Raw genomic sequence first — 25,497 nt, forward strand, 5'->3', positions numbered from 1 at the left:
GCGTGTGTGTGTGTGTGCATGTGTGTGTGCGTGCGTGCGTGCGTGTGTGTGTGTGTGTGTGTGTGTGTGGTGTGTGCGTGCGTGTGTGTGTGTGCAGGTGAGTTCTCGCCCTGTCGGGTGAATAACGGTGGCTGTCAGGACCTGTGTCTGCTCTCATCCGATGGACGGGTGAACTGTAGCTGTCGTGGAGAGAGGAAACTCCTGGAGGACAACACCTGCATCGGTGAGAGACCGCGCACAAGCACACACTCCGTACACCAGACGTCTGCTTACGTAATTACTGTCATTAAAACCGTTCACAGTTACCTGATTATATAGAGGTGAGAGAGTCCCGTACAGAGACGGGCCTGAACTTCCCTGCTCAAAAACACAATGACAACAGCAAGTAAATTAGGAAGATCAGTGACATGTCTTTCCAAACCCATACGACTTCTGTTAATCTTCGCAACACAAATTAAGATATTTTCAATGAAACCTGAGAGATTTCTGTCTCTCTATTGAACGTCCATCTCACCAAAGCTTTCAAGCTTCAAAAAGTTCATAAAGAGATTGTTCAAGCAATCCATGTGAAACGAGTCTTCTGAAGAGACACAATCATTTCACTTGATGAACAGATTTAATTCAGGCATGTATATCCATATAACCAGTGATCCGCACATATATATTCAACAGATGATAATTACATGTATTAAATGTTTGAAGGAATGTTGACAGTTGTGGTCTTGTGGTCCAGCTCAGAACACGTCGTGCAGCAGTATGGATGACTTCGAGTGTGGGAATGGAGACTGCATCAAATACACACTCACCTGTGACGGCATGGCCCACTGCAAAGACAAGTCAGACGAGAAGCAGTCCTACTGCAGTGAGTGTGTGTGTGTGTGTGTGTGTTCATGACTCATGTGGACCCGTGACACTGTGGAGACCTGAGGTCCCCATGAGGAAACAAGCTTATAAATCATACAGAATGAGTTTATCTGGAAAATGTAAAAATGCAGAATGTTTTCTGTGATGGGAAGGTTTAGGGGTCGGGTTAGTGTGTGTGTGTGTGTGTGTGTGTGTGTGTGTGTGTGTGTGTGTGTGTGTAGGTTTAGGGGTCGGGTTAGTGTAAGGGGAGAGAATATACGGTTTGTACAGTATAAATAATAATAATCATAACCTTTATTTTCTATAACGCCTTTAAATGTACATCTCAAAGCACTGTACAGAAACAATTAAAACAACAAAGATACAGCACACAAAGAGACATAATACACTGTAAAATAAACATAAAAGACAAATCAATTAAAAGCTAACCTAAAAAAATTAGTTTTAAGCTGTGAAATACCAAAAGATTTAGCTTGCCTAATCTCAAGAGAGATTTTTGGAAGAGAATTCCAAAGTTTTGGAGCTAATGAAGAAAAAGCCCTGTCTCCCATTAATCTTAGACGAGTTGAGGGAACAGTTAAAAGACCAGTTTCCGAAGAACGAAGATCACGTTTTGGAGTATATGGAGTTAAAAGCTCGGTCAAGTATTGAGGTGCCAAACCATGCAGTGCCTTGTAAGCTAGCATCAAAATGTTGAAGTTCACCCTAAACCTAATGGGAAGCCAGTGCAGAGACTCCAAAACGGGAGTAATATGGTCTCGTATATTAGTTCTAGTAAGGATTCTGGCAGCTTTTGACACGCCAGCTAACAAGGCATTACAGTAATCGATGCGGGAAAACACAAAAGTCTTTATAAACACTTTTGTGACTATGGAGAGTCCTCACAAAGATAGTAAACCAGTGTGTGTGTGTGTGTGTGTGTGTAATGAATCCTCACAGCAGATGTGTCGCTCTAACAGTGTGTGTTTGTCTTCAGCTAACCGTGTGTGTAAGAAGGGCTACAAGCGCTGTGTGAACGGACGCTGTGTCAGTCACAGTCACTGGTGTAATGGCCGGGATGATTGTGGTGATAACTCTGATGAACTCTTCTGTAATGGTAAGACCACAAGTTCATATACAGTATTTTCTCCTTCCTTTGCTACACTGGCAGTTGTGATGTTTGGAATAATTAAGATTTAAAGAAGTTTCTTCTGCCCCCCAAGGCTGCATTTATTTGTTCAAAAATACAGTAAAATCAGTAATATTGTGAGATATTATTCCAGTGTAAATCAGCTGTTTTCTATGTGAATATATAGTAAAGTGTAATTTATCAAAGCTGAATTTTCAGCATCATTACTCCAGTCTTCAGTGTCACATGATCCTTCAGAAATCACTCTAATATGATGATTTGATGCTCAAGAAACATTTCTGATTATTATCAATGTTTTTGCTGCTTAATATTTGTGTGAAAAGCATTCAAAAGTTTCAGGTAAGGGAGATTAAGGAAAAAGAAAATAAATAAATACTTCAACATGTATGGATTAAATTGATCAAAAGTGACAGTAATGACGATGTTACAAATGTTTCAAATAAATGCTGTTCTTTTGAACTTTCTATTTCTCAAAGAATCCTGAAAAAAGACAAAAACATGAAGCAAAAAAAACTTTTTCCAACATTTATAATTAATAATTAAGCATCCTTGAGCACCAAATCAGCATATTAGAATGACTTATTAAAAAAAAAAAAAAACTTAATTATTCCTAACATTTGACTGGATGTGTATCTTCAAATCCAGCGTAAAAGCTCATTTTTATCCTATTACTTCTGAACTTTCTGAGGTTGCACAGTTTTACTTTCCCCTTATTACAGCTCTGATGTTTGAATTCTAAAGCATTTTGGTTCAACTGATGTCATTGTTAAACCTGCTGTAAAAATAAAATGAATTTAATGGAGGAAATGTCATATTTTGCCCCCAAATCAAAGGAAATCATTAGGAATAATTAGAAATAAGAATTTATAATGATTCTTTTTTTGAACATTTGGTCAGATTCATTTTCACTGGCCTGTAATGTCTGGATAGTTCTAGAATAATCTGGGACTCAGATTAAATGTTTTGCATCTGACCAGAGAAATTATTAGTAACATGCAATATTTGTCATTTTTGTCAAAACCACTATCAATCAATCAATCAATCAATCAATCATTGTATTTCAGTAATTATTTGGGAAATGTTCCAAATTGTCATGAAAGTGCTGTCATTTAAAAGGTCCTAAAATACGTTTAATTGTACTTTTTTGCACGTTTTGGTGAGTTTTGCACTTTTACGAGTAGATTGTTCTGTGTGTGTGTGTGTGTGCTGTGCTGTAGCGACCCTGTGCACGGCGGATCAGTTTCAGTGCAGAGACGGGTCGTGTGTGTCGAACTCCAGTCGCTGTAATCAGGTGTTGGACTGTGAGGACGCCAGCGATGAGATGAACTGCTGTGAGTTACACTAGGACATTTACATTCAGTGTTTCAGACTTGCAGATTATCATCTAACTGTATCTGTGACATGCTGTTGATTACAACAGACAATCAATTAAAAAAAGCACAATCTTGACAAGAAATGTTTGAGTTTTTATTCAAATCTCTGAAGTTTGAAAATCTACAGTTACACTTTTATAAAAGTTTATTCATAACCAAAATAAACATTAGCAAGTCCTTCCTTGAAAGCTGCACACACTGTTCTTAAGCCATTGTGTTGTGTCTTGTTTTCCAGCGGCTTCCGATTGTTCCAGTTATTTCCGTCTGGGTGTGAAAGGCGGCACTTATCAGCGGTGTGAGTTCACGACTCTGTGTTACGCTCCATCATGGGTCTGTGACGGAGCTAATGACTGCGGAGACTATTCAGATGAGAGGAACTGCCCAGGTAAACACTGTGCAACCTTTTAAAGGGGCTTTCCTCTTCATTTTGGCCATTTTAAGCAATGAAAGTAAAATCTTGACAAGAAATGTTTGAGTTTTTTTTCAAACCTCTGAAGTTTGATTGCAGACTTTGGGATTTTAGAAGATCTGAGCACATACAGTGTGTGCTGTGTGCTTTCCTCTCAATAACAAAAGAAACAGAAAAGAAACAGAAGATCAGAAAGCATCTGATCACAGTGATGTGGACATGTTTGCAACAGCTCTGAGATTCAGACTCCAGTCACGGCATCTTTATTTATAGCACTTTATGCAATAGATTGCTTTAAAGCAGCAGCTTTATGGTATTAAACTAGGGCTGTGAAACGATTAATCGCGATTAATCACATCCAAAATAAAGGTTTGTGTTCACATAATATATGTGTGTGTACTGTGCATAATTATTTTGTGTATATAAATCCACACACATGCATGTATATATTTAAGAAAAATTTGCTTATAGATACTGTATATATATATATATATATATATATATATATATATATATGTGTGTGTGTGTATATATATATATATATATATATATATATATATATATATATAATTTGTATTATATAAAAATATAAATATTTATATATATAAATAACAAATTCTTCTTAAATATATACATGCATGTGTGTGGATTTATATATACAAAATAATTATGCACAGTACACACACATTATTATGTATATTATGTGACCACAAACTTTGTTTTTGGATGCGATTAATCGTTTCACAGCCCTTTATTAAACATAAAAAACAGGGTCAGTGTCGCTTTAAATTAAAATTACAACTTCAGTTTCTACTATAAAGCGGCTCTCCTGTGTGTTCATGTTTTCACTCACGTCTGACCAGAGAACCAGAGAAGATTTACACCTCAGAGCCACTCTTACAGATGGACGAGCTCCCATGGAGAAACATGAGATATTCTCCATTCATTTTAATTTTAATTCATTTTAAAATAAAAAAAAAATCGATTGAGATTCTGCTGTCATATTTAGAGCTGCAACTTAACCTGAGACAAAAGCTTGTGCTGTCTGTTTTTTGTCACGATGATATGTAGGGTGGGCACCCGCTGGCAGAGACATAAGTCTGCACATATGCAGTGGATCAATGCTGGTTTAAAGGTTTTTACCAGCCGAGCAAACTTTTCCCTAAAGTTTACTTTGACTCCTGAAACGAACTCCAAAAGAAGTTGTTTTGTGAGAAACTTATGAAGCCGAGGCAGTCAAGATTAAAAGATCTAAAAAGCCTTTATTTACTCGTGGCTTAAATAATGTATAAAACAGTTAGAAAGAAGCTCACTGACACGTTGCGCTAACAAGCCTTCATCAGGCATCACGCTGTTTTTAAATTATTTACGCGTTGAGGCTTTTTAGATCTCTTAATCCTGAGTGCCTCCGCTTTATATGTTTTTCATGGAATAAACTATTCCTTATCCAAAAAGCTCCGGGAAAAGAAGATTGTATACCCAACTCTCTGCATTCTTGTTTATGAATCCAAGGAAGTTTGTTTTGGCAGATTTTGTTCAAAACTACGTCAAAACCTCTTTTTTTCTTTTTATTCATCAGATAAAAAAAAGAGAAAGTGTCCATCAAACTCGTTCGCGTGTCCCAACGGTCGCTGCATCCCCATGAGCTGGACCTGTGATAAGGAGAACGACTGTGACAGTGGAGCTGATGAGCTGCACTGCGGTGAGTTTCAACAAACACTGGTCATGTACTCGTTCCCCGCCAGCATTTCAAAAAAAAAAGTTGCCAGCATTTTTGATCATGTTCACAAAACTTTCATGGCCCCCAGAACATTTTGTTGTGTGAATATCTGAACATACAAAATTTCAAAAGAAAGAACAGAGCCTCTCTCTTTAAAAAAACAACATTTTATTCTAGCTTTACGCATTCTTTATTGATCAACACTTGACTGTGGATAAGTTTCATGGAAAAAGCAAGATTTTGAACAAAGTGTAATGAATAGTGTGACTGATCAGTCACAGAAAGTTGTATCGTTGGCTCAGAGACGAGGGATCCAAATGCAGATGATGGGCCCTATTTTAACGATCTGAAACGCAAGTATCAAACGCAAAACGCAAGTAACTTTGTGGGCGGATCTCGGCGCAAATCTAAAATGTGTTGGTCTGAAGTAGCTTCATTACTCATAGGTGTGGTTTGGGCGTAACGTGAAATAAACCAATCAGAGCGTCATCTCACATTCCCTTTAAGAGCAGGCGCGCTTGTTCCATGGCGGATTGCTATTATAACGGCGGATTTGCCAGGAGCGGTTCACAGCCGAGGAGACCGACGTTCTCGTCAGGGCCGTAAAACACAGAGAAGTGACATTGGGGATGGAGAAACACACCCAATAATTTATAATAATTTGGGTAAATGTGTAAGCTAGATTTATGCCTATTTTTTCACATCTTCATGGACACAACAATGATTTCCCTCGTGTGGAATATTTTTTTATGTGGTTGATGTGGAATACCATCAAAAATGCGTCTGTGTAGATGAGAGAAGCAAAGTGTATGTGCGTTGTGCACACGCTACATTGATTATGGCCAAGCATGCGCCCTTAAAATAGCATTTGAATAACATGCGCAACGACTTTAGACGAGGTTTCTCCTGGTCAGTGGCGGAATTGTTTTCTGAAACTGCAAAATAGCACCAGGGAACGTTTGCGCCGGAACACGCCTCCTCTTCTCGCTGAACCGCCCCCGGGAGCGCAAGTTCATTCCCTAATTTACCGACATGCGTCTGTGGAGGGAAAAGTCCGCTGTGCGTCGGGTGCAAAATAGGAATGATACATGCGTCGCTGTACAAAGTCAATTGCGCTGGGTGCAAGATAGGGCCCGAAGTGTAATAATAATAATAATCAAAATACACAAAAGACATAAACCAGGGAAACAGAACTTAACTAACAAGACATGTGTAAACAATTAATTGGGAGTGATGAAAGGAAGCAGGAACTGAAATGAATACAAACTAAGAGTCAACCTAATACAAGTCCACATTACAAAACAAAAGAATAAAGACGCAGAATTCATAATAAAAGTAATACTCGATTTTTTTTATTTTTCCAAATGAGGTTTTGTCAGATTAATATAATTTCTTAAAGTTAAAGTCGCATGAAACAGAAGTTGCACTCGTCTTTTCTTCCCTGTTGTGTCGTATATCTGAGTGAAACGCTTCTGGAACACGAACAAATGTGGGCGGGGCTTGAGTTTGTCTGTGGGGAATTGATTGGGTGGGTGTGGTTTGCTGTTGGTGGATCTCATGTGAGTGACAGGTTGCCCCACCCTCGTCATCAGAGAAGAGAAGAGATGCTGTAAGAGAGAGGGGAAGTTATTCTGATTCAAGATTACCTTGAACATGAATTTAAACAATAATGATATGCACCAATAAATAATTTAGAATAAATTCTACAATATTGCATTAAAAAAAAAACAAGAATTGTCGATTTTGAATTAATTGTGACTTTAAGAACATATAAACACACTTTCAGATCTGTCCAGTTCATTCAAGGTCATTTGTTCCAGAATCTTTGAAATAAGTTTTGTCTATGAAGAATCTTGTGAATAATTCACTAACGGGTCGTTGAATTATTCTGCTCAGATAAGTTCTGCTCAGCGACGCAGTTTGAGTGTGGGAATCATCGCTGTATTTCCAGCAGCTGGGTGTGTGACGGAACGGACGACTGTGGAGACGGGTCAGATGAGGACAGCAGATGCAGTGAGTGCTCATACTTCAAAACAGCATGAAATGGGAGAAAGTATAACAAATAGCTTGACTGATGGATCACAGAGAATAAAACTTTTTTTTAAAGTGCCCCTATGATGCTATTTTAAAGGTTCCTAATGTTGTTTTGGCGTCTCCTACAACAGGTTTACATGCATCAAAGGTCAAAAAACACTTTTATTTCCTCATAATCTCCACTGCAGCATCAGCTCTATTCTCAGTGTCTGAAACGGTTCAATCAAGGATTCAGTCTCTCTAAACCCCGCCTCTCTGAGAGCTGCTCTGCTCTGATTGGTCAGATGACCCAGTCTGTTGTAATTGGTTGACCGTGTCAGAAACCAAACACACATTATCATATCTGAATTTCAGCTCTGGATCTTCCTCAGCTCTTGATACTCAGTGATACGAACAGTAACGATGGCGTGGGTTTTACCGTATCAATCTCATCAAAGTGGATTTGCTCTGTCAGCAGAAAACAGCGTCTTCTCCACATGAACAACACGAACCAAACTCTTCCAGTCTCAGATAAACTACAGTGTTTGAGGGTCAAAGTAGACGTTGTTCACGGCAGCCAATGAAGAACATAGACTGGCATTATGCAAATCTGTTACAAACCTACACAGATTCAGCAGGAAGTGAGACTGGAGTTACTGACGACTCGTTTCAGTTCCCTAACAGCTCTATTACACACTCCATGAAAGGGAATATCCCAAAAAGCATAACAGGGGCGCTTTAACATAATAAGTGACATTGAATTATTCTAGAAATTGTTTTATGTGTCTGTGAATCATGTGTGTTTTTGACTCAGAGAATAAAACGTGCAGTGCGGACGCGTTCCAGTGTCCCGACTCACACAAGTGTGTCCCGCAGCGCTGGGTGTGTGATGGCGACAGAGACTGTCCGGACGGAGCCGACGAGAGTGTGAAGGCCGGCTGTGGTGAGTGGTCAAACACACCTCCTGCTTTTGTGCAAACACTGTGCGAATCACTCCTGCTAAACAGTTTGTTTCTTTTTTCGTTTAGTGTTCAATAACACGTGTAAGCCGGGAGAGTTCATGTGCCAGAACAGACAGTGTATCGCCAAACATTTCATGTGTGACCACGACAACGACTGCGGCGACGGATCCGACGAATCTCAGGAGTGCGGTACGTTCATGATTATTTCAAACAAGATGATTATAGATTTATGAAATCCTTATTAAAGCTACAAAAGTTCTTCAGTCAAGAGCAGTGAGTGATTTTCTCTTTCTTTTGTTCTTTGATTGTCCTTAACATCAGACAGCTTCAGGTTTATTAGGCTGCTGTCACTTTAAGACCTGACGCACATGACGCAGATCTGACACGCATCCCGGTTTCCCACAACTCTTTACGCTCATTTAAGATTTTATTTAACTCATTTAAAACTGTGCTTGTGAGGATACTCGACAAAACACGGCATTTTGCCATAATTTTGTGCGTTTTTGTGCGTTCAAGCGCTGTCTTAAGTGACTTTCTGTGCACACAAGTGTGTGTGTGAAACACACAGGAGATTTGCAGACAATAGTAAAGCTCTGTTGTATCTTATTGTGCTTGAATGGTTTAAAAGCATTTGCATGAATAAAAGCATGATTATCAAATGCAACGGATCCAAAGGATGACGGGGAAAAATGGATGCTACTTTAATTGCATACAATATTTTTAATGCGCTTAACTGAAAATAATTAATTGTGTGTGTTAACGTGTTAATATTGACAGCCCTAGCTGATTGCAATAAAATAAACATTAACTGAAATAAAATAAAGTATTATAATTCAGCTTGTTGCCAAAGCAACATTTCTTATTTTTGTTTATAGGTGCAGATCAAAATCAAATTCAAAATAAGTTTACACATTATTGATAGTCCACTATAGACATCCTACCAACTAAAGGTTACTTTGCATCTACATGTCAACTTACTCTCATTACAGTATTAGTAGTGTTAGGTTATGGCTAATGGGTCAGTAGAATAAGTTGACACGTAGTTGTAAAGTTACTCATAGTCAGTAGAATGTGTGTTGAGGAGCATCAAAATAAAGTGTCAACAGATATTAATCAGACAGTCTATTAATACTCTAATGACTGCTATTGACAACTAGTTGGAAAGTTACTTATAAAATGTCTAAAGTGTTACCCAAAATATTAACAAAAAATATAATAGTATATCATTGATAGTAAAATAACACTGCCTCTTGGCAATATTTATTGCAAGGTTATTTTGCCTTGTGAACTAGCCTGGGAAAACACAGACAACTTCCAGCAAATTCAGATTTGCTCGAGAAGTAGTCTGGCAAAGAGCTCATTCAAGCCCATTTCCATGGCCGAGAAATCGCGGCACCAATCAGAAACGTTGAGGCGGGCTTTACACAATGACGATCGCTCTGATTGGTTTTTGGTCTATCCAATTGCGCCCAGAGGCATTTGAGCGACGTCCGTTCAATTTTTAAATGCATTATTATATTCAAATTGCAAACACATGAGGACAGTCTCCATGAAAGACCCACTGGCAGATGAACGTGCTACTACATTTCTCTCCGAAACGGTAGGAAATTAAATTAGCTTTAATAGAGGATTTTAACTGTGACACAATGATTGACAGGGCAGTTTAAGTGACAGGACACACGCGACAGATCCGTCCGATAAAGATGACGAAGTAGTATGTCCCAAAGCTTGCCTACTTTTTTTCTACACATTCAAAAGTAAATACCTTTTCTTCACAAAAAGAGTACATACTTTTATGGCGTAGTGTAACTTAGGCGAATCGGGACGCAGCATATGGCTTTACACGATGCCGATCGCTCTGATTGGTTTTAGGTCTCTCCAACTGCGCCCAGAGGCATTTGAGCGACGTCCGTTGGTGACGCCCCTTTGGAAATGAGTTATTAGTGAAGCTTTGCCAGACCATAACTCAGTTACTACTGAGAATGGTCTGGTTTTAACCAGGCTACTTGTGAACACTCCTTAAGAACAATATTGTTAAAATAAAAAGAAGAATAAAACAGCAAAACTCTTTTACTGTTTTGGTACGCATTACTACAGAAGTGATGCTTTAATAGGTTTGACTTCTCTGTATTATTTGAGATCTCATCAGTCTGTGTTCGTCTCTGTAGAGTATCCCGCGTGTAAGGCCAACGAGTTCCGCTGTGACAACGGCCGCTGCCTGATCCGGAAGTCATGGGAGTGTGACGGAGAGTTTGACTGCCATGATCACTCAGACGAAGCTCCCAAAAACCCTCACTGCGACAGCTCTGGTATGAACTAAATGCTAATCCAGCTTGATATCTGTGACCTTGTTCTAAATGACAGAGCCAACAAACTATCCAGCAGTCTTTGTGGCGTCATGTAGAGTGAAACAGGACCAACCGAGCTGAGAGCATGTGGGAGTCACAGAACAATGCTGGCACACTCTTAAAATGTGACCCTGGATCACAAAACCAGTCACATGTCGCACGGGTATATTTGTGGCAATAGTCAACAATACATTGTATGGGCCAAAATTATAGATTTTTCTTTTATGCCAAAAATCATTAGGATATTAAGTGAAGATCATGTTCCATAAAGATATTTTGTAAATTTCCTAAAATAAATGTATAAAACATTTATTTTTGTGAGTGAATGCAGCACAATCGCGAACATAAATGCACAACTTTAAAGGAGATTTTCTCAATGTTTCAATTTTTTTGCACCCTCAGATTCCAGATTTTCAATAGTTGTATCTCGGCCAAATATTGTCCTATCCTAACAGCCCATACATCAATGGAAGGCTTATTTCCATGCATAAATCTCAATTTCAACAAATTGACCCATGTGACTGGTTTTGTGGTCCAGGGTCACAAATATCAAAATAAAATTGAGTATTTTTGGAAAGGCTTTGGAAAACATATCCTAATGGTTATACTAGAAACCTGCAGGGCTCTCATGGGCTGGACCTGTCCAATCTACACATGCATTTAATGATTCTATATTTTTTTCCTTCAAGCAGAAAAGAAGTGTAATGAAACGGCGTATGCGTGTGGGAACGGTAAATGCATCAGTGAGATGTTACTGTGCAATCGTAACGATGACTGCGGCGATGGATCGGACGAGCTGAACTGCTTTATTAATGAGTGTCTGAACAGTAAACTGAGTGGATGCTCTCAGCTGTGCGAGGACCTGAAGATCGGATTCAAGGTAAAGGTCAAGCTTATGGCACTTTCCCATGTTTAGAAAATAAACTTCTTTAAGGCAAGACACTACAGGTGAATAGGGTTAGAAAATTAACCAATATCACCATACTTCCACTGGTTATTGTTCACAGTTTATTAAGTTTTGTGAAATGCAATGTTTAAATATGCAAATAAGGAATCATCTAATTAAATATGCATTAATTTGCAAGGTTCAAAATTCTTGTTTCATTTTCATCACATAGTTCAAGTGGATTTTTCAGGCGAGGTCTCTTTTTATTACTGCATAGTTCAGAAAATAATGTCAACAGCCAGAAAATGGTTTTAAGAATAAAACGTTATAAATCAGGTGAAAAAAACCTGAACAAATCCCTATGTAAAAACCTACAGAATATAAATGCATGAAAAACATGTTTTTGTCTGTAGTGTCTTGCTTTTAAAGGATTAGTTCACTTTAAAAAAAATTTTGCTGATAATTTACTCACCCCGATGTCATCCAAGATATCCATGTCTTTCTTTCTTCAGTTGAAAAGAAATGAAGGTTTTTGAGGAAAACATTTTCTACACAGAATGGACTTCAATGGCAACAAACTATTCCAATGTTCAAAGAAGGTTCAAATGTCCGTCTCAATGCAGCTTCAAAGTCTTGACACGATCCCAGTCGAGAAATAAGGGTCTTATCTAGCGAAACCATCGGTCATTTTCTAAAAAAAAAAAAAATATATATATACTTTTTAACCACAAATGCTCCTCTTGTACCATCTCTGAGATGCGCCACGCATTGCGTCATCACATTGGAAAGGTCACGCGTCACGTCATCTAAGTTATTTGTCTGTGTACTCCAGTTCAAAAAGGTAGGGAAGGGCGAAAAATGTCATCTCATTTTCTCCTCCAACTTCAAAATTGTCCGACATCTTTGTTTTAATTTATTTTATTTAATTTTTTTTTTTTTTTTCGTGACCTTTCCAACGTGATGACGTAATACGTGGCGCATCTCAGAGATGGTATAAGATGGGCATTTGTGGTTAAAAAGTATATAATTGTTTTGTTTTTTAGAAAATGACCGATGGTTTCACTAGATAAGACCCTTATTTCTTGACTGGGATCGTGTCGAGACTTTGAAGCTGCATTGAGACGGACATTTGAACCTTCTGTGAACATTGGAATAGTTGGTTGCCATTGAAGTCCATTATATGGAGAAAAATCCTGGAATATTTTCCTCAAAAACCTTCATTTCTTTTCGACTGAAGAAAGAAAGACGTGGATATCTTGGGTGACATCGGGGTGAGTAAATTATCAGCAAAATTTTTTTTGAAAGTGAACTAATCCTTTAAAAATACTTTTTATTTACTTTACACTGGCACAATCTGATACTTACTTTTCTTTGTGTTTCTCTCTCCAGTGCAGATGCCACACTGGCTTTAGACTGAAGGATGATGGGAAGACCTGTGTAGATGTGGACGAGTGCTCCACCTCGTATCCCTGCACACAGCATTGCATCAACACACACGGCAGCTTCCGATGTGTGTGTGTGGACGGCTTCCAGCTCAGCTCCTCCGACCACACCATCTGCAAGTCCACCTCTGGTACGAGTCACTGTCATGGTCGGTTGCAGTAAAGATGAGATGAGAAGGATCTAAAGGGGACCTATTATGCACTTTTTTAGAAGATATAATATAAGTCTCATGTGTCCCCAGAGTGGCTGTGAAGTTTCAGCTCAAAATACCCCACCAATCGTTTATTATAACTTGCTGTAAATGAGTTTTTGAGTTGAGTTGAGTTGCATGTATCTTTAAATGCAAATGAGCTGCTGCGTACCGCCTCCCTTTCCAGAAGAGGGCGGAGCCTTTACAGCAAATGCCTTGGATACATTTGGTTGGTTTTGATTATAATCTCATGCTCATGACATCACATGAGTGTTAAACTAAGTTCTCTTTCACGTCTTATTGCACTTAACCTGTCTAATACACACAAGGTTGTGTCAAAAACACACAAAGTTCACATAAACACAGTCGGTTATGTCTGTGAATGTAAACAGCAAGTAAAGTAATCGCATGTGTATATTAGATCTGTGTATTAAAGTGAAAGCAGTGTAATATACTGTACCTACTGCTATATGCTGTTAATATGAACCAAACAAAAAAAAGCAAAACAGAAAATCACTCACTGCTCTTGACTGAATAACTTTAATAGCTTTAATAAGAATACATTTCTTACTTGAACGCTGCTGTTAAATACTCTGTCGAGGAGATAAACATGGCGGACAGTGTTCAGCTCACTGAGGGGCGGGGTCTATGCTAATTGGGCGGAGTCTGTCAGCAGTCATATGTGGGGCCTGTGTAATGTGAGCACATTCCTGAATGGCTCATTTTGAGACATTATTTCAGATTTATGGGGAAAATAACAAACAGAGTGGATGGATACCACAATAGGGTGGTTGTGTACACACTGCGAACACATCAATACAGTACGTTCAAAAACTTATAAAAGTGAATTTTGCCTAAATAATTTGCTTTAACACTAAATAAAACACTCAAGGATAAGCAGGAACAGAACAACTGGTAACACGGTGTGAACGGACCATGAACATAGACTCAGATAATCACTTACATTTGTGAGGCTCTTGACTTGGATCCCTCACGGGGTCCCGAGTGCTTGGGCCGGTTTCACAAAGATAGACTTTGACTATGGCTTAGATATAGTAGATAGTCAGACTTCAGATCGACATCTAAATCAGACCGTTGCACAAAGCACTTAAGACTCTGACTATCTTAAGTAGGACTACACTGCAATGCATTCTGGGTAAAATAAGACACTTTTCAAAACAAAAAACATGGCGGATCGAGTAAGCGCATTCAACCCCTCAGTGCAGTTTACCCCAGCGGAGAATATGTGTTTGTTGGAGGAGTATAACAGTTACAAGGACATTTTACTTGGGAAATTTAGCGGAGAATGTAGTAACAAGAAGAAATGTTTCATTTATGAGCCATTTTCCCTTTTCTTTTGGCTGTTTGTAATGTAACTGATTGTTACTGCTGGTTGCCAAGGTAACATAGAGTCTTAGACCTAAGTTAGCCTGGGTTAGTAATTTTTTTGGTCTAAATTAAGTCAGTCTTTATTTTTGTGAAACAGTCTAACTTGCATTAGACTAGTCTATGAGCAAATTTTAGACTTGTCTAACACTATAGACCGGTCTAAAATAGCTTTGTGAAACCGGCCCCTTGTGTCTTAGTTGTGCTCGCCGTGATTCACACAAGACAGGCACTTGTCAGTACGACGAAGTGGGTATTATCTTTCCCATAGAGTCGCTATCTCCGACTCAGCGCATGAAAGGGAACTACAGATGCCTAAAAAAATAAACACTTAAATGTGTATTTTGAATGTCTTCTTTCCACAAGTCTGAAAGAAGTCAAGTAATGGAAGCAAAATAGCCTAAAATCTCAAAATTTGCAAGTGCATGGCGTGTTTATTCATACCTGCAGTCATGAGAGTTTCATTTTTGCTTTAATATGTTTTCTTTTTCACTTCACTGTATAGACGAGGAGCCGTTCCTCATCTTTGCCAACCGTTATTACTTGAGAAAGCTCAACTTGGATGGCTCAAACTACACACTTATAAAGCAGGTATGATTTGATTTTTAAACTCTATTCTGTAACGTTTCATTGCAGCTTTTCCTCATGAATTGTCTTCATTTGCAGGGTCTGAACAACGCTGTTGCGTTAGACTTCGACTACAGGCAGCAGATGATCTACTGGACAGATGTCACGACTCAAGGCAGCATGATACGCCGCATGCACATCAACGGCAGCAACGTTCAGGTGATCTGCATGTAACTGCATCTTCATTCAGCCTTACTGTGATCTCAGCCAAACGTTGGATGAAACTAGACTTTCGTTCGGATACTTTGGCAGGTTCTTCATCGCACATCTCTCAGCAACCCTGATGGCCTGGCTGTTGATTGGGTCAGTGGTAACCTGTACTGGTGTGATAAGGGACGGGACACTATCGAGGTGTCGAAGCTGGACGGAGCATACAGGACTGTTCTGGTCAACACTGGACTGAGGGAACCCAGAGCCGTAGCTGTGGACGTCCGCAATGGGTAAACAGTGAAAATTACCCTATTATGCTTTTTGGGATATTATCTTTTTAAGTTAATTTTTGATTTTTTTAAGTTTCAAAGTACAGATAAATGGAGTTTATCCACTTTGATGAGATTAATTACTGTTCGTATCACTGAGTATCAAGAGCTGAGGAAGATCCGGAGCTGAAATTCAGATATGATAATGAGCGTTTGATTTCTGACACGGTCGACCAATCACAACAGACTGGGCCATCTGACCAATCAGAACAGAGCAGCTCTCAGAGAGGCGGGGTTTAGAGAGACTGAATTCTTGATCAAACCGTTTCAGACACTGAGAATAGAGCTGATGTTGCAGTGGATATTATGAGGAAATAAAAGTGTTTTTGACCTGTGATGCTTATAAACCTGTTGTAGGAGACTCCAAAATAACATTAGGAACCTTTAAAATAGCATAATTGGACACTTTAATTGTTGTTTGTTTTTCATTATTTTGTTCTCCTCTTCCTGTTTCTGCTAATATTCCTTGAAGGACGGTGAACTGAACATGTCTTAACAATGATGTTTGTCTTTGTCAGGTACCTGTACTGGTCTGACTGGGGTGATAATCCTCATATCGGCCGCATTGGGATGGACGGCACCAACAGAAGTGTGATCGTACAGGACAAGATAACGTGGCCCAACGGTCTCACTCTGGACTTCATCAATGATCGCATCTACTGGGCCGATGCCAGAGAGGACTACATCGAGTTTGCCAGCTTAGACGGAACCAATAGACACACTGGTGAGGGGAAAAACACAAGCCATCTGGTACACAGTCTGCAGGTTATCACAACCATATTTGGTATTCAGTACAGCAGCAGGATTGTGCCTATAAACTAGATAATATAAGAAACTTACAAGTATACATTTTTGGAAGTGTGTGTATATATATATATATATATATATATTATACCTGAGCATATGACAGATGATGAGGACATTGAACGGCAGCGTATGTTGTATATGCAGGCTAATATTCAGACAAAGTGAAGACATCACTGTTTAAAGCATATTGTACACCACTTTTATACTGCCCATTTGTGGACAAATTATAGAACATGTATCTTACAGAGGCTTCAAGTATCTTACAATGATGCAATGAGAATTTTATTAAGGAGACCTAGATGGCATAGAGCAAGTGAGATGTTAGTAAGTGTGGGAGTTAACACATTTAAAGCTGTGTTACAGAATCTACAAATTATCTGACTTAATGCTTCTAAAGATGAGATTAACCATGGGTCTATCAAATATAAGGTTTAGCACTACACAATATCAGTCTAAAGTGTGGAAACACTGGTACTTTTGTATTTATGTAACGCATTGATGTATTTTTATTTTATATTTTGTTTTGTTTTTGTTATTGTTGTTGTTGTTTTTGTTGGGTGTGTTTTGAAAAATTGGGCCCTGAGTCTGTAATAAAGCTTTGATTGATATTAATGACCCTGGACCACAAAACCAGTCTTATGGGTAAATTTTTTTAAATTGAGATGTATACATCATCTGAAATCTGATAAATATTTGGTCGAGATACAACTATTGAAAATCTGGAATCTGAGGGTGCAAAAAAATCGAAACACTGAGAAAATTGCCTTTAAAGTTGTGCATTTATGTTCACGATTGTGCGGCATTCACTCACAAAAATAAATTTGATATATTTGTGGTAGGAAATTTACAAAATATCTTCATGGAACATTATCTTTACTTAATATCCTAATGATTTTTGGCATAAAAGAAAAATTTATAATTTTGACCCACACAATGTATTGTTGGCTGTTGCCACAAATATACCCGTGCGACTCGTGACTGGTTTTGTGGTCCAGGGTCACATATATAAATAACTTTACTACCATTAAAAGGTAAGAGTTTTGTTTTATTGTGTAAGGTTGCTGCATGTTTATTATGTTTGTGTAGTTAATAATCCCCATGTTTGTGTTGCAGTTTTGACTCAGGACATCCCGCACATATTCGCCATGACTATTTTTGAGGAGTACATCTACTGGACAGACTGGGAGACCAAGTCAATCAACAGAGCTCACAAAACACAGGGAACCAACAAGACCATGCTGATCAGCACACTCCACAGACCCATGGACATCCACATCTACCACCCCTACAGACAGCCAGAAGGTCAGGACACGCATGAGCCACGTTTACACCCAAATTACCCGGAACAATTTGTCCAGGAACTTTTTTTCCCCCAGTCCTGTTGATGTGCCGTAAAGATTAGGCAAATTAGTCCGGTGACGTAAGACTGCGCTACTTTACAGTTCCCGCTGGATTTCATCTTCTGAATTTAAGCTTAATAAAGCCTGAGCCTCGTCGTAATATTTCACCAATGCTGTGAGTTCGGGCATTTTATTTTGAAGCGAACGAACATTAGTTACATTTATTTTAGGAAGAGGAATCCGACTTTCGCGAAATTTAAGTCCGTTTCGGATTCCGCCTCTAGAGCCCCTCCGTTTAACTTTCTTCTTTCTGTTTGTTGTATGGATAGGACAGATTATTTCAGAAGGTTCATGAAGGAACTTTGGTGGGGTTTTAACATTGTATCGGAATCTCAGCAGATCTTCGCGGCTGTAATACATTTTCCTCATTAGTCCGTTGTTCCTTAGATTTCCCAAATCCACTCCATCTCCCAGCGCACAAACAGTCAATAGCGCATTTTAAAATCCAAAACACAACGATAATCTTAAAAAGCATGTTGCTTTTAGAACATAGGCTGTCAGACAATTTTAAAACAAACAAACAAACACACGAGCACACCAGCATCTGGGGTCAGCACTTGAGCATGCGCCTCCACCCCGCATGGTCCTTGGTCCATCTGTCGTATTTTTTAAACTCCATTGTTGATTCGAATAGCAAACAACTGTTACTGCACGCAACGCAACAGATGGTGGTTAAAATCACCCAGTCAACCAATGAAAATGAAAAACTCAACCAATCAGCATGTTCAGCGCCCAAGTCCCACCCCTGAAAGTTCCTGAACTTTGAAAAAGTTCCAGCTCAACCAGTAGTGAGAGTTTGGGGTGTTGGGGTAAGAGAATACACCAACAAAATGGCATCTGCAAACAATTATTTCGATTTCTCTTTACTGACTTAACTTTTTGCTGCTGTGACATTTGGATGAGATGAGTTTGAGTATATCCGCGTTTCCACCGCAGGAACTTTCCCCAGGAGCTAAGCAGGGACTTTCAGAGGGGGAAATATTTACCTGGAACTTCATTTAGACCCTGGTTCCTGCAGTCGAAACACACGAGTACCACCCCAAAGTCCCTAGCTCCTGGGGAAAGTTCCTGCGGTGGAAACGCGGATATATACTCACACTCATCTCATCCAAATGTCACAGCAGCAAAAACTTAAGTCAGTAAAGAGAAATCAAATGAATTGTTTGCAGATGCCATTTGGTTGGTGTACTCTCTTACCCCAACACCCCAAACTCTCGCTACCGGTTGAGCTGGAAAGTGATTGACAGATCTAAGCGGACCACTCTCAATGTTTAGATGGTGTCTGTGAGGCTCAATGTTCACACTTTTGGTGGAGACAAACCCATGAATGGCATACTGATAGTACTCAGTGAACAATAAACTGGGTTAAAGGTGCATTGTGTAATATTTAGGAGGATCTGTTGACAGAAATGCAATATCATATACATAACTATGTTTTCAGTGCTGTATAAAGACCTTACTTAATGAACCATTATGTTTTTATGACCTTAGAATGAGCATTTCTCTCTACACACACCGCGGGTCCGCTTACATCCACATGTTTCTACAGTGGCCCTAAACGGACAAACGCATTTCGTCACTATGTTGTTCTTCATGCAAAGAAGCTACAGCTAAAGTCAGTGAATAAAACACTGACATAATGATGAACAAGTAACAATAATATTTGCAATAACATATCGTTTTACTAAATAATTAATAAACCTTATTTCTTAATTTATTTTTGTAAATGTATCTTTATCTTTGCTTAACCGGCTACTCGGACGACATTACTTCCTGTCAGCCATTGTAACTTCTGTTGGGTGCAGTTCACAACCTCACCACTAGATGCCGCTAAAAATCACACACTGTACCTTTAAAAGAATGTAATTTAAGATAAAAAAAATCTTAACATACTTAAAATACACCTATAATCAGGGCCGACGCTGGTGTATCCGGGGCCCGGGGCAGGTTTTTGGAGGGGGCAGTTGGTTGAAATCACGGGGCCCCCCTTTGAATCGTCACCACCTTTCGTCCCGCTAGTGACGGCCCTGCCTGTAATGCTGTGTTCTCTTCTCTCCCGTTAGTCACGAATCACCCATGTCAGACAGACAATGGCGGCTGCAGTAACTTGTGTCTGCTGTCTCCGGGTGGTGGCTATAAATGTGCCTGTCCGAATAACTTCTACCTGGCCGCTGATGGGAAACAGTGCATGTCGAACTGCACCGCCAGCCAGGTGAGGGCATGATCATGAGACTAGTTAAACCCAGTCCGAGACAGAATAACACAGCGTTTCTCATTTGAAATATGTACCTGTGACATCTCTCCTCAGTTTGTGTGCAAGAATGACAAGTGTATCCCGTTCTGGTGGAAGTGTGACACTGAGGACGACTGCGGAGACCGGTCCGACGAGCCTGGCGACTGCCGTGAGTGATTGTGTGGATTGTAGGAGAGACGTTTCCACAGCCAAACCCATGTGTCATAAGAGCACATTTGTACATGTTTCTTCCAACAGCTGACTTTAAATGCAGACCCGGTCAGTTCCAGTGTGGCACTGGTATCTGTACAAACCCAGCGTACATCTGTGACGGAGACAACGACTGCCAGGATAACTCTGATGAGGCCAACTGCGGTACGTTTTATGGACATGTTTCAAGTATCTGCACTTTTTCAGGTTTATTATTATTGTGTTTTTTTTTGGCAAATTGTCACATTTGCATTCATAAGCAAATCTCAAATGAGCCCGACGAATCAGTGCACAAAACACGCTAAACAATCAGACGTTTCCAGTTGCCGTTGTTCTCGAGTCAACAACTCACTGATTCAATGATTCGTTCAGGGAAAGCCTGCTGTTAACAATTCACTAGATTGTTAATAGTCGCGTTTCCATTACCGTTTAAATTGCGTAAATTGAAATTGCGAATTGAAAATACGCTCAATGGAAACACGTCAATTCCTCAAAAACTCCCATATATCGCAAAAAAGTTTTTACGCTCGCATGAGGGTGTTTTTCAGGCAATTCGAAAAAAAAATATTTCGCAAAACTGCAATGGAAACAGTTTTTGCGCATGTACAGGTCAGCTGACTTAGAAGGCGCGGTGTGTTTGGATAGATTACGAGACAGAGTTCTTTATTAAATTCATAAAAGACAAAAGAATTACAGGAATACTGGATTCTAAACCTTAAAGAAATGCCACAATCAAGACCTCGGAGCAGAAATGAGAGAGAAACACCTCATACACAGTATAAGGGTCTTTCCTTGCCATTAATGATTGGATAACACGCCTACGTCTCTTTCCATTAATAATAATAATGTCTACTGCGGTGGCTGTGATATATATAAACCTACCAACGTCCACTGGCATGATTTTTGGAATTACTTATCGCGAGAGGAAAAAAATGACGTTTTAGTCGCATAACATCGGTTAATGGAAACGCGCCTAATGTCTGACTCAAAATGAGCAAAGAACTGGGAGGTCTTTGGTGCTTTAGTGTGTGCGCGACTGATGGAAAGTTTGAAAAGTTACTAATGTGGAATATTTGTATTGATTATAAATGAAGATCTTATTTAGGTCATGATTGTTGGTTATTTGTGAACTAAATCTGTGGACATATTTGTTTATTACCCTTAAACTCGTTGGCTTCTTTAGTTAAAAACTAGTAAAATTTGAAATAAGACAAATGAATGCCCATGCTGTAGCTGTTGACATAATGATAGAAATCTAGCATTTCTCCATATTCTTATATCTTGTTTTACATATTCTTTCATATTCTCCATATTCATATTCTTAAAAGGTTAAAACATTTTGCCCCATGTGACATATTTATATTGTAGCCTATACTATTTGTCACCACATATTTACAAACACGTTGTTTTAATTTTTAAATGCTGTATTCTATATTTTGTAATTGTTTGCATATATTGAAGTTTTAAGTTCTGATAGTGTATATTTTTGTATAAAAACAAGTACTTACTCAAGTAAAATTGTACTTTCACTGGAGTAATATTTATTAGGGTATCTGTATCTGCAACTGAGTTACGGGTTGAAAATTCTAATCGGATGAGACTATAATCAAAGTATGTATGTAAGTAATGTATATAAACATTTGTGACAAACAGTATTAATACCTATAGTTGTGCTAGTGAGTGAACTTGACAGAAGATATGATTATTCCGATTATTGGATTAGTGGAAGTATTTATTCCAAACAACAAGAGTGTGTTATCATGTTGCTTTTGCTGCTGTTATATAAAAGCTTTACTTTTTGCCTGAGAACACCATATTATCTGTGGTAAGATTACTGTAACGCATTGCCCAGTTGTGTTATAAATAAGTCTGTTTATGTGTGTTTTGCAGATATCCATGTATGTTTACCCAGTCAGTTTAAATGCACGAATCCCAGTCGCTGTATCCCAGGAATATTCCGCTGTAACGGCCAGGACAACTGCGGGGAAGGAGAGGATGAGAAAGACTGCCGTGAGTTTCTTTAGGAAGATTATGAAAATAGCGCTGCTATAAGAACGAGGCGTGTAAAGCCTTTTGTGGTTTAATAATTGCACAAGGCCATGTCGTGATTTTGATTATAATGTGATTCATTGTATAGCCACACACACACACACACACAAACACACACACACATACATCACAGTACATCTGGAAGATCTATGATGAGTGTTCCTTGTCTTATCTTGTGTTTTAAATCGTAATTAAATTTCACTGTTTTTACTGTATTTTTGATCAAATAGAGTTATGGTTAGCATGAGAGACTTCTTTCAAACATATAAAGAAATCTCACAGACGCCAAACTTTTGAACGCTAGTATGTATTCGTATGCCACATGAATGCAGTGCATGAACATTGTTTGGTGTAGTTTAGTATGTTCAGTCGTAGCTTTAACACACACAAGTGAGAGTAATGTTTTTGAGAATGTGATTGAAGTATAACATGTTTATTTGTGTGTAGCGGAGGTGACGTGTGCACCCAACCAGTTTCAGTGTGCCATAACCAAGCGCTGTATCCCGCGTGTGTGGGTGTGTGACCGTGATAATGACTGTGTCGATGGATCTGACGAACCCGCCAACTGCAGTAAGTGGACACTCATTATATACAATATCTATTATCCCAAAATGGCTGAATATGTGCTGATATTATCATCAGTCGGTCACTTCTACCAGTTAAAGGGATAGTTCACCCAAAAATGAAAATTAGCACATGATTTACTCACCCTCAAGTCATCCTATGTGTATATGACATTCCTCTTTCAGACAAATACAATCAGAGTTATATTAAAAAAATATCCTGGTTCTTCCAAGCTTGATAATGGCAGTGAATGGCTGTTTCTGTTTTGAAGTCCATAAAAGTGCATCTGTCCATCATAAAAGTGCATCTGTCCATCATAAAAGTGCATGTGTCCATCATAAAAGTGCATGTGTCCATCATAAAAGTGCATCTGTCCATCATAAAAGTGCATCTATCCATCATAAAAGTGCATCTATCCATGATAAAAGTGCATCTATCCATCATAAAAGTGCATCTATCCATCATAAAAGTGCATCTGTCCATCATAAAAGTGCATCTGTCCATCATAAAAGTGCATGTGTCCATCATAAAAGTGCATCTATCCATCATAAAAGTGCATCTATCCATCATAAAAGTGCATCTATCCATGATAAAAGTGCATCTATCCATCATAAAAGTGCATCTATCCATCATAAAAGCGCATCTATCCATCATAAAAGTGTATCTATCCATGATAAAAGTGTATCTATCCATCATAAAAGTGTATCTATCCATGATAAAAGTGTATCTATCCATCATAAAAGTGCATCTATCCATCATAAAAGTGTATCTATCCATCATAAAAGTGCATCTATCATCATAAAAGTGCTTCTATCATCATAAAAGTGCATCTATCATAATAGTGCATCTATCCATCATAAAAGTGCTTCTATCCATCATAAAAGTGTATCTATCCATCATAAAAGTGCATCTATCCATCATAAAAGTGCATCTATCATCATAAAAGTGCTTCTATCATCATAATAGTGCATCTATCCATCATAAAAGTGCTTCTATCCATCATAAAAGTGTATCTATCCATCATAAAAGTGCATCTATCATCATAAAAGTGCATCTATCATCATAAAAGTGCTTCGATCATCATAAAAGTGCATCTATCATAATAGTGCATCTATCCATCATAAAAGTGCTTCTATCCATCATAAAAGTGTATCTATCCATCATAAAAGTGCATCTATCCATCATAAAAGTGTATCTGTCCATCATAAAAGTGCATCTATCATCATAAAAGTGCTTCTATCATCATAAAAGTGCATCTATCATCATAAAAGTGCTTCGATCATCATAAAAGTGCATCTATCATAATAGTGCATCTATCCATCATAAAAGTGCTTCTATCCATCATAAAAGTGTATCTATCCATCATAAAAGTGCATCTATCCATCATAAAAGTGCTTCTATCATCATAAAAGTGCTTCTATCATCATAAAAGTGCATCTATCCATCATAAAAGTGTATCTGTCCATCATAAAAGTGCATCTATCATCATAAAAGTGCTTCTATCATCATAAAAGTGCATCTGTCCATCATAAAAGTGCTTCTATCCATCATAAAAGTGCATCTGTCCATCATAAAAGTGCTTCTATCATCATAAAAGTGCATCTATCATAATAGTGCATCTATCCATAATAAAAGTGTATCTATCCATCATAAAAGTGCATCTATCATCATAAAAGTGCTTCTATCATCATAAAAGTGCATCTGTCCATCATAAAAGTGCTTCTATCCATCATAAAAGTGCATCTGTCCATCATAAAAGTGCTTCTATCATCATAAAAGTGCATCTATCATAATAGTGCATCTATCATCATAAAAGTGCTTCTATCATCATAAAAGTGCATCTATCATAATAGTGCATCTATCCATCATAAAAGTGCATCTATCCATCAAAAAAAGTGCATCTATCCATCATAAAAGTGCATCTATCATCATAAAAGTGCATCTGTCCATCATAAACGTGCTCCACAGGCACCAGGGGGTTAATAAAGGCCTTCTGAAGCGATGTGAAGCGATGTGTTTGTGTAAGAAAAATATTAATATTTAACACGTTACAAAGTAAAATTCTAGCTTCCAGCCAAACGCAGTCTACTGTTTCACTTTAATTTTGGGTGAACTATCCCTCTAATCTCAACAGTAGCATGAGCGCAGTTCTTTCTCTCGGCTCTCTGCAGCTCAGATGACGTGTGGTGTGGATGAGTTCCGCTGTAAGGACTCGGGCCGCTGTATCCCCGCGCGCTGGAAGTGTGACGGAGAGGACGACTGTGGCGACTCCTCAGACGAGCCCAAAGAGGAGTGCGGTGCGAACACTACACTAGCACATGCCTTTCAAACTTATTCATTACAAATTCTGTTTATTAGGCACATTTATAGTTGTTTTGGTCAAATTTAAAATATAGTTTTGAATG

General features: G+C 38.6%; 1 protein-coding gene across 5 annotated transcripts in view; it reads left to right on the forward strand.

Annotated features, from left to right (window-relative positions):
- lrp1aa (low density lipoprotein receptor-related protein 1Aa) overlaps positions 1-25,497 on the forward strand; it is a 192,062-nt gene that overhangs the window by 133,121 nt on the left and 33,444 nt on the right. For 3 of the 5 annotated variants that reach the window (XM_079857280.1, XM_079857281.1, XM_079857283.1), the window contains exons 45-67: positions 98-223; positions 734-862; positions 1,841-1,960; positions 3,211-3,324; positions 3,602-3,751; positions 5,355-5,477; positions 7,392-7,508; positions 8,323-8,451; positions 8,537-8,659; positions 10,639-10,779; positions 11,508-11,698; positions 13,094-13,277; positions 15,229-15,314; positions 15,390-15,509; positions 15,603-15,790; positions 16,348-16,553; positions 17,750-17,938; positions 20,100-20,248; positions 20,345-20,438; positions 20,528-20,644; positions 22,370-22,489; positions 22,976-23,098; positions 25,264-25,389. In XM_079857280.1, the coding sequence (XP_079713406.1) occupies positions 98-223; positions 734-862; positions 1,841-1,960; positions 3,211-3,324; positions 3,602-3,751; positions 5,355-5,477; positions 7,392-7,508; positions 8,323-8,451; positions 8,537-8,659; positions 10,639-10,779; positions 11,508-11,698; positions 13,094-13,277; positions 15,229-15,314; positions 15,390-15,509; positions 15,603-15,790; positions 16,348-16,553; positions 17,750-17,938; positions 20,100-20,248; positions 20,345-20,438; positions 20,528-20,644; positions 22,370-22,489; positions 22,976-23,098; positions 25,264-25,389 (3,165 nt within the window). The remainder of the gene's footprint in view (positions 1-97; positions 224-733; positions 863-1,840; positions 1,961-3,210; positions 3,325-3,601; positions 3,752-5,354; positions 5,478-7,391; positions 7,509-8,322; positions 8,452-8,536; positions 8,660-10,638; positions 10,780-11,507; positions 11,699-13,093; positions 13,278-15,228; positions 15,315-15,389; positions 15,510-15,602; positions 15,791-16,347; positions 16,554-17,749; positions 17,939-20,099; positions 20,249-20,344; positions 20,439-20,527; positions 20,645-22,369; positions 22,490-22,975; positions 23,099-25,263; positions 25,390-25,497) is intronic. The other 2 variants (XM_079857282.1, XM_079857284.1) reach the window with 1 other exon arrangement.

The sequence above is a fragment of the Squalius cephalus genome, assembly GCF_949319135.1.
Source record: "Squalius cephalus genome assembly, chromosome: 22".
Taxonomy (NCBI): domain Eukaryota; kingdom Metazoa; phylum Chordata; class Actinopteri; order Cypriniformes; family Leuciscidae; genus Squalius; species Squalius cephalus.